Below are 7,628 nucleotides of genomic sequence, written 5' to 3' on the forward strand. Positions count from 1 at the left end.
GATTGCAAAAATATTTATTTAAAAGGAATTAAAGTTGGCACAATATATCTTGTTCAAAGATTAATATTAGCTCCAATTTATTCTACTTGCATTCTTTAAAATCAGCTTAATTTTCATGGCTCAATGTCAGTCAAAAAACACTACAGTGAAGAATTATCAGTAAACTGCTAATAGGTATGGGATTCTTTTGAGGAGTGATGGAAATGTTCTGGAATTAGATGCATGCAAACCATGGTTTTCACAACCTAATGAATATACTAAAACCCACTTAACTGTATATTTTAAAATGACAAATTTTATGTGAAATACATGTCAATTAAAAAAATTAGCAGTGGTTACTAACAGCCTTCAAAGTTAAAAATGTTTTGTCTCTAACACTCTCTCTGAGGATATGGAGAAATAAGACAGTCATCCTTAATTAGGAACGAAGAGCTTTTCAAGCCTGCACTTAAAACAGAGAGCACTAAAAACTCTACGACCTAGACGGTTTTTTCCTTGGCTTTCCCCTTTTCCTGACAACCATGCTTTTTTTTTTTTTCCCCATGTCTTCTAGTTTCACTCAATATCGTTGGCTAAACAAGAATCACATTTTAAAATATACAACGCATCCTAAATTGACGGAGGGCTTTTCTCTTTTATCAGTCTAATTCGTCCTAAGCTAGAACTCCCTCATGGGTGTGAGAACTGCTGGCTTTAAGCTTGCTTCCTTCAGATGCTCCTGTACCAAGTCAGCGGGATTTTGTTCTAATATGAAAACACAGCTGAATTAGCTTTTCAAAACGGAATGGATACAGAGCTCCAATCCTGCTCATTTTAGGGCAAGTATTACAAGCTAAATTCAGGCTGAAAAACCAAGCAAACGAACAAGAAGTGGATCAATTCTCAGAGAACCTGCCATAATCTGGCCCTTGCCCACTTCTCTACCTCATGTCTCAAGACGTCCCCTCGCCTCCAGGTACTTTGCTTTATCATTTGTCCCGTTTTTCCTGTCACTCAGAGACAGCCTTTGCACGTGCTATTCCCTCTGGCCAGGCCATTCTCTCTCTCTTAGCCTCGCTGATTCCCACTCATCTTTCACGTCTTCCCGGACCAAGCCAAAATATCCGAGGGAGTTTTCTAACCATCGGCGGTGTCCTCAGGGGCACATTAATAGACGTTGAGAAACTGAGGGACGGCGGAAAATCACCCCTTAGCAGAGGAGGTTCTAGGGCACCTTAGAGGTGATTTCATTCGAGCTTTCTTGGAGACCTTAGGAAAGCCAGCGGCGGGACTGCGGGACCTACGCGCTCGGCGCTAAGGGAGGGTCCAGGCACCAGGCGGGCGTTTGGGCGCACGGGCACGCGGAGACTTGGTGGGCCAGGAGAGGGATGCTGGGTCGCAGGACCGCGGCTCGTTCGTTCCTCTCAGGCTTGCGCTTGCCGCTTGCCGGGCCGGTCAGAGGGAGCAGCCCCGGCGAGCTACGCCCTCCCTGCCCGGACCCCACGCTCCACCCCCCGCCCCGCCGCCTCCCGCACACTCACCATCCGCCCGCACCGAAAGGCGCGGCAGACCGAGCAGGAGCAGCGCCGCCGCCCAGAGCCCGGGGAGGGGTCTGTGCCAACGGGCAGGCGGGCTGGGTCCCTCGGCAGTCATGGTCCGGGAGTGCGCGGGCCAGCGGGCTCGGGTGAGGGCTCTGGCTGCGCTTGGGGTTGCCCAGGCCACTGCCCAGCGTGCGCCACTCGGCTCTGCGCTCTGCGCTCGGCTCACGAATCGCAGGCTTCGCGCCGGGCGCGCCGAGAGGGAGGAGCGCGGAGAGCCGGGGGAGGCTCGGGACGCAGAGCCGGAGCGCCTGGGCCGCCGAACTCCCGGGGGTCTTCTCTGTGGCGCCGAGGAGGCGGCTGTAACCCGGCTCCGCCTTCGCGCTGGGCACCTGGAAACCTCGGTGCCAAAAGGGGCTGCGCTGGGCCGCGCGCTCTGCGGGTACAGCGGGGCGGAGGGCGAGGGCGCAGGGAGGCGGGGAGAGTAGCTAGCCGGCCGCAAGGAGCCCCCGCCCGTCTGGGGGACCCTTGGCGAGAGGGTGACGCAGTCTGACAGGCGGAGCCCCTCCGGCAGGGCCGTTAGACAACGAGTGTCTAACTCTGTCCTCGGCCTCTACTTTTCAACTGGCCTCCTCCCCCTCCCCACCAACACTCTTTTTTTTTTTTTTTTTAATGAAGAGAGGAAAATCTAAGTTACCTACCACCCTCACTCTAAGGTGTGAAACGCATGGAATAGCGAAATTCCTCTTTCCTAAAAGCGAAGTTTGAGAGTCACTGAGGAAAGGATATCTTCAGGAACGCTTCCTTCAGCACTTTTCCTGGTACGCTAGTATTTCTCAAGGAGCAGTAAGAGGGCTAGTGAGATTGTCACCATTATCACCCACCTCCCAAATCAGGGCTTTTTGACCTCGAAAGGGTCTGAGATTCGGACTCTATCGGTCTGGTCTGGGAATCTACACTCTAAGTTAAAGTGTCCCAATGGATTCTGCTGCAGGGGTCCCTGTTTGACTTGATTCCTTCTTCCTGCTCGCCCCTAGCCTGTCTCCCTACCACCAGCCCTGTTCAGTGAAAGAAGAACTTGCTTTCTTCATAGGTAGAGTAATAAAGATCAGTGTTGTTATAACTGAGGCATGCGCGGTGCTCTACAATTTGCAAATCCCTTTTATATTGATGTATGGGTCAACAAACATCTATATACATACATGCCTGTCCCTGTGCTAGACCCTGAGTGTGGCTGCAATCTGTCCTAAAAATGTTCACACTTAAATAAAATATACTTACAATTGAACAAGTGATTGGTGCTAAAGGGGCAGATGATTATCCTCATTTAATGAACCAGGACACAGACATTGAAATAATTTACTTTCTTTTCACAGTAAGAACTTGGATTTGAATCCACATCTGATTTACTACAGGTGTCATTTTTCAGCTTGCATTAATTGTCGAAATGTACCGAAAAGATTTCTTCTCTCCTTATTACTTTCCATCAACTACAAGGGCTACTATTAATGAGTAATTATTTTGGATAATTAAACTTTGCTTTCAAAATACAAATACTGGCCGGACACGGTGGCCCAGGCCTGTAATCCAAGCACTTTGGGAGGCGGAGGCCGACCAATCACCTGAGATCAGGAGTTGGAGACCAGCCTGGCCAACATGGTGAAATTTCCATCTTTACAAAAATACAAAAATTAGCCGGGCGTGGTAGCTGTTAATGCAGTGAGGTGTTAAATGCAGTGAGGCCTGACAAGTATAAATGAATTTACTTAGCTCCTTCCCTTTTTTTTTTTTTTGAGATGGAGTCTCGCTCCGTTGCCAGGCTGGAGTGCCGTGGAGCGATCTTGACTCACTGTAACCTCCGCCTCCCGGGTTCAAGCGATTCTCCTGCCTCAGCCTCCCGAGTAGTTGGGACTACAGGCGTGCGCCACCACGCCCAGCTAATTTTTGTATTTTTAGTAGAGACGGGGTTTCACCATGTTGGCCAGATGGTCTCGATCTCTTAACCTCGTGATCCGCCGGCCTCGGCCTCCCAAAGTGCTGGGATTACAGGCATGAGCCACCACGCCCGGCCAGCTCCTTCCCTTTTAACAGTTAGCTGGTAACCTAAGGAGTGAGACTTCACATGTCTGGACTGGAGGGGTCATTTTAAAGCCTGGTTAGTGCTGAGAACGGAGGGGAGGGATCAGAAGGTACCTGCCAAGAGCTACCAACTCACTCACTCAGCTTTGCCTAGGAGCATTTTTAAAACAGTCAATTGAATATTACTACTTAATTCTCCTAACATTTTCAAGATTATGTTTATTCACAATTGTCTTGGCCTGTCCTGATGTGAGGAGATGGCACGCTGTAAGGGTAATTGGTGTGGTTGCTTTAGAAAACCGGCTGTTCCATCTAAACATATACCTGCCTTAGGACCCAGAAATTCCTCTCCTAGGAGTATATCCAAAAGAATGAGAACCTATATTCACAAAAATATTTGTGCACAACTGTTCGTAGCAGCTTTATTTGCAATGATCAAAAACTAGAAGGAATTCGGATATCATCAACAGATGAATAGAAAAACAAACTGTCATATTCACACAATAGAATACTATTCGACAACAGGAATGAACTACTGAATGAACTACTCAACACGTGAAAGAATCTCAAGGATAGCATACAGAGTGAAAGAAGTCTTACACAAAACAATTCATACTGTGTAATTCCATTTATATGAAGTTCAAGACAGGACAAAACTAATCTGTGGTGAAAACAGTCAACACAGTGGTTGCCTTTGATAGAACGGGAACACAAGGGAGCATCTGAAGTGATGAAAATGTTCTATTCCTGATGGGGATGGTGGTCACATGAGTGTATATGTTTGTCAAACATCCCTAAACTGTACACTTGAAATCTTTGTATTTAATTGAATACTTATACTTCAGTAACAAATACTTTAAAAATCAGAATTTCAGTCCTTGCACTAAAAAATAAAGAAGGTTTAATAGAAGGCCAAGTGCAGTGGCTCACGCCTCTAATCCCAGCACTTTGGGAAGTGGGTGGATCACGAGGTCAGGAGATTGAGACCATCTTGGCTAACACAGTGAAACCCCATCTCTACTAAAAATACAAAAAATTAGCCAGGCGTGGTGGCACGTGCCTGTAGTCGCAGTTACTTGGGAGGCTGAGGCAGGAGAATTGCTTGACCTTGGGAGGCGGACATTGCAGTGAGCCAAGATTGTGCCACTGCACTCCAACCTGGGCGACAGAGCAAGACTCTGTCTTTAAAAAAAAAAAAAGTTTAATAGAAGAGAGTTTGATGAAAGGACCACATGCAGTGATGTGGACAGGACCGAGAGAACCAATAAGGGATGGTGAAACTCCTGGGTCTAGCAACAGCTGGAAGCTGTAGCCATGGTGAGGCCTGAAGGTGTGAGGGAAGGTTGAGGTGTTACCAAACCAGCAACAGCTGTGGCCATGAAAGAGGCCGCCTGAAAAAAAGGATACCCATAGGTAGAAAAATCAAGATGCTGCCACTGGTCTGGTAGGGAGGGAGTGAGGAAGAAAGACCCTGAACTCTCTCTCCTTCTATCCTTGATATTCCTCTTGATACCTTCTATTGGCTGAACCATTTAAAAGCTAAAGGGTAAAGAAGCACAGGTGCAGTGGTCCTTAGAAGTCACCCTGTTAGGGTGCAGGGTTGGACAAAGAAGGTTAAAGAGTGGATCTGGAATGGCAAATGGGAAACAACCAGCACAGCTCATCTACTATTTTCTTTCATTTGATTAAGAATAACTAGAAATAAAACAGGAGAAACACAAAATCCTGTCAGTCCTCTCTTGTATGACCTGGGAATAATGTCAACTCAGTCAAATTTCCACTTGGAGCTAAACTGTGATATTAACCATCAGTGGTTACGTTCACATAAATACAGTTTCACATAAACAGAAAAGGGGAGAAGTAAACAGTTGTCACAAAATATAGATTCTACTGTCCCCACTTCTGTAACTGGTCATGAGGCCTTATTTGACAATCATTCCAATGTTTCCCTCTACTCTCTGAGCATTTTGGCCTGCATGAATTTTTTTTTTTTAACCGATGAGAGGGGCCTAAAATTTCATTCCCGCCAAAGACTTATCTTTATTAGTTTGCCAGTGACCATAATTATTGGATATGGGAGTCCTCTGAGGTCTAGACATAGTCATCCCATTATGAAGCAGGAATCCAATTTCCCCTTGGTAATCAGGTAATCAGGATCAATCACCCAGTCAGTAAACTAACCTTCTTTTCTGCCTCTTGGTTCTTCAACATGAGGACCACAAAATTACAAGAGAAAAGTCTCAGCTTCCAATTTACAAGGAAGCATTTCTGTCATGGGCACCCAAACCTCCCAACTCACCAATCTTTTTTTTTCTTTCTTTTTTCATCCACCACTAAGAGTTGTATCCCAACTCACCAATCTAAAGGATGTGGGGATATTATGCAAAACTTTGATAGATGGGTTACTATATGTAATAGAGAGGTCCCACTTTGACCTTGGTCCTTAAACCAGTCTATTATGTCTATAAGAGAAATTACACCACATATTGGCTACTAGTTTAAGGCATATATTGTAACCGGAGTGAATGTCCCAAATTCCCGGGGTGCTGTCTTCTAGCTAGTACCTTAACTATGACTTATCTTTCTGTCAAGCCACATGCTTCTAGGTAAATATCATGAAATGAGTCTATTGCCCCACCGATTTCTACAAAATCAGTTTCTTGATTAGAGATAATGTAATGTGTGCTGCTATGGCCATGGGTGAGAAGACATTCTATATACATCTACATATAGTGGTTCTAGTAGAAGAAAGCCAGACAAAGAAGGCAAAGTCAGATTTAGGATAAGAATTTATTTCAACAAATACAGCAAGAAAATAAAAGAATTTATTCCAATAAGGACAAATAACTGCAGTCTCTGTGAAAAAAAAAAAATCCAATTTAAATAACCTTTCTCTACGTAGTCAACAGGAGAGGCTGGCTAGGGAATAATGCCATGTGAAGACTCACGGTGCACTCTCTCTCTCTCTCTCCCTCTTTCTCTCTCTCTCTCTCTACACACACACACACACACACACACACACACACACACACACACACTGTGCCCATCCCAAGAGAACCACACTGACATCCTTGCTATCAGTCTCCTAGTTCTGAACTTTTCAAGTCATTAACTGATGATTAGGCATTGTCCATAAATCAGTGAAGATCCATAAATGAAGCCATCTCTCCTTTCATGTAAACCAAAGCTCCACCCATTGGGAGGATTCTCTTTTGCTAGTTTTTACTTTTCAATAGAAAAATGTTACTCTAATAAAATATACATAGCATTTATTATTGTGACCATTTTAAGTATACAAATCAGTGGCCTTAAGAACATTTACATTGTTGTGAAACCATCACCACCGGCCACCTCCAAGTTTTTCATCATCTCAAACGGAAACTCTGTACCCGTTAAACAATAACTCCCTATTCCCTCCTCCCTCTAGCAGCTAGTAACCACTGTTCCACTTTCTGTCTCTATGAATTTGACTATTCTACGTACCTTATATATGTGGAATCACATAATATTTTTCTTTTCATGCCACTGTTGTTTTTAGTGCTATACCAGTGTGAGGCTAACTAGTGCTACCCCATAGACATCCAAGCATAAAGCAGGTTCAAGTTTTTTCTCTTCCATTAAGTAAAACTCCCCATGAGGCCATAGGTGTGGGTTGAGGGAAAGGCAGTAAAGCAGTGGAAGCAAGTGCCATAGGAGTCTAAGCCTCTTGCTCATGTAATTTACATGTTCATTCCGAGCCTACTCTTGTATGTACCATTTTCATTTGATAGTAGAATTCTGCTTTGTGATTCAAAATACCTCATTCATGAGACCAACTAAGGTGTCACACTCATGCGGTGTCTTGTGGTCAAGCAGTCAATCTCTACCAGGGCCAGTAGCAAGGTTGGAAGTGCTTATCGTATGGTGAATAATTGACTGTACACGAAAACTGTAGGAGTCTTCACTGCAATTTTTTTGGTTTGCACAAGTGCTTCATAAGGCATTTTTATCTGCCACAGTCACTTAAAGTATTGTACCTCTTGTAACATAAGG

General features: G+C 44.9%; 1 protein-coding gene across 2 annotated transcripts in view; it reads right to left on the reverse strand.

Moving 5' to 3' along the window:
• The window catches only part of SUSD5 (sushi domain containing 5), a 65,080-nt gene extending 63,335 nt beyond the window's left edge, over positions 1-1,745 (reverse strand). The window contains exon 1 of one of the 2 annotated variants that reach the window (XM_009445078.4): positions 1,521-1,745. In XM_009445078.4, coding sequence (XP_009443353.4) covers positions 1,521-1,632 — 112 coding nt within the window. In that variant the 5' untranslated portion in view covers positions 1,633-1,745. The remainder of the gene's footprint in view (positions 1-1,520) is intronic. The other variant, XM_016940641.3, reaches the window with a different exon arrangement.
• Between the last annotated feature and the right edge of the window lie 5,883 nt (positions 1,746-7,628).

This window comes from Pan troglodytes, chromosome 2 (genome assembly GCF_028858775.2).
Source record: "Pan troglodytes isolate AG18354 chromosome 2, NHGRI_mPanTro3-v2.0_pri, whole genome shotgun sequence".
NCBI lineage: Eukaryota > Metazoa > Chordata > Mammalia > Primates > Hominidae > Pan > Pan troglodytes.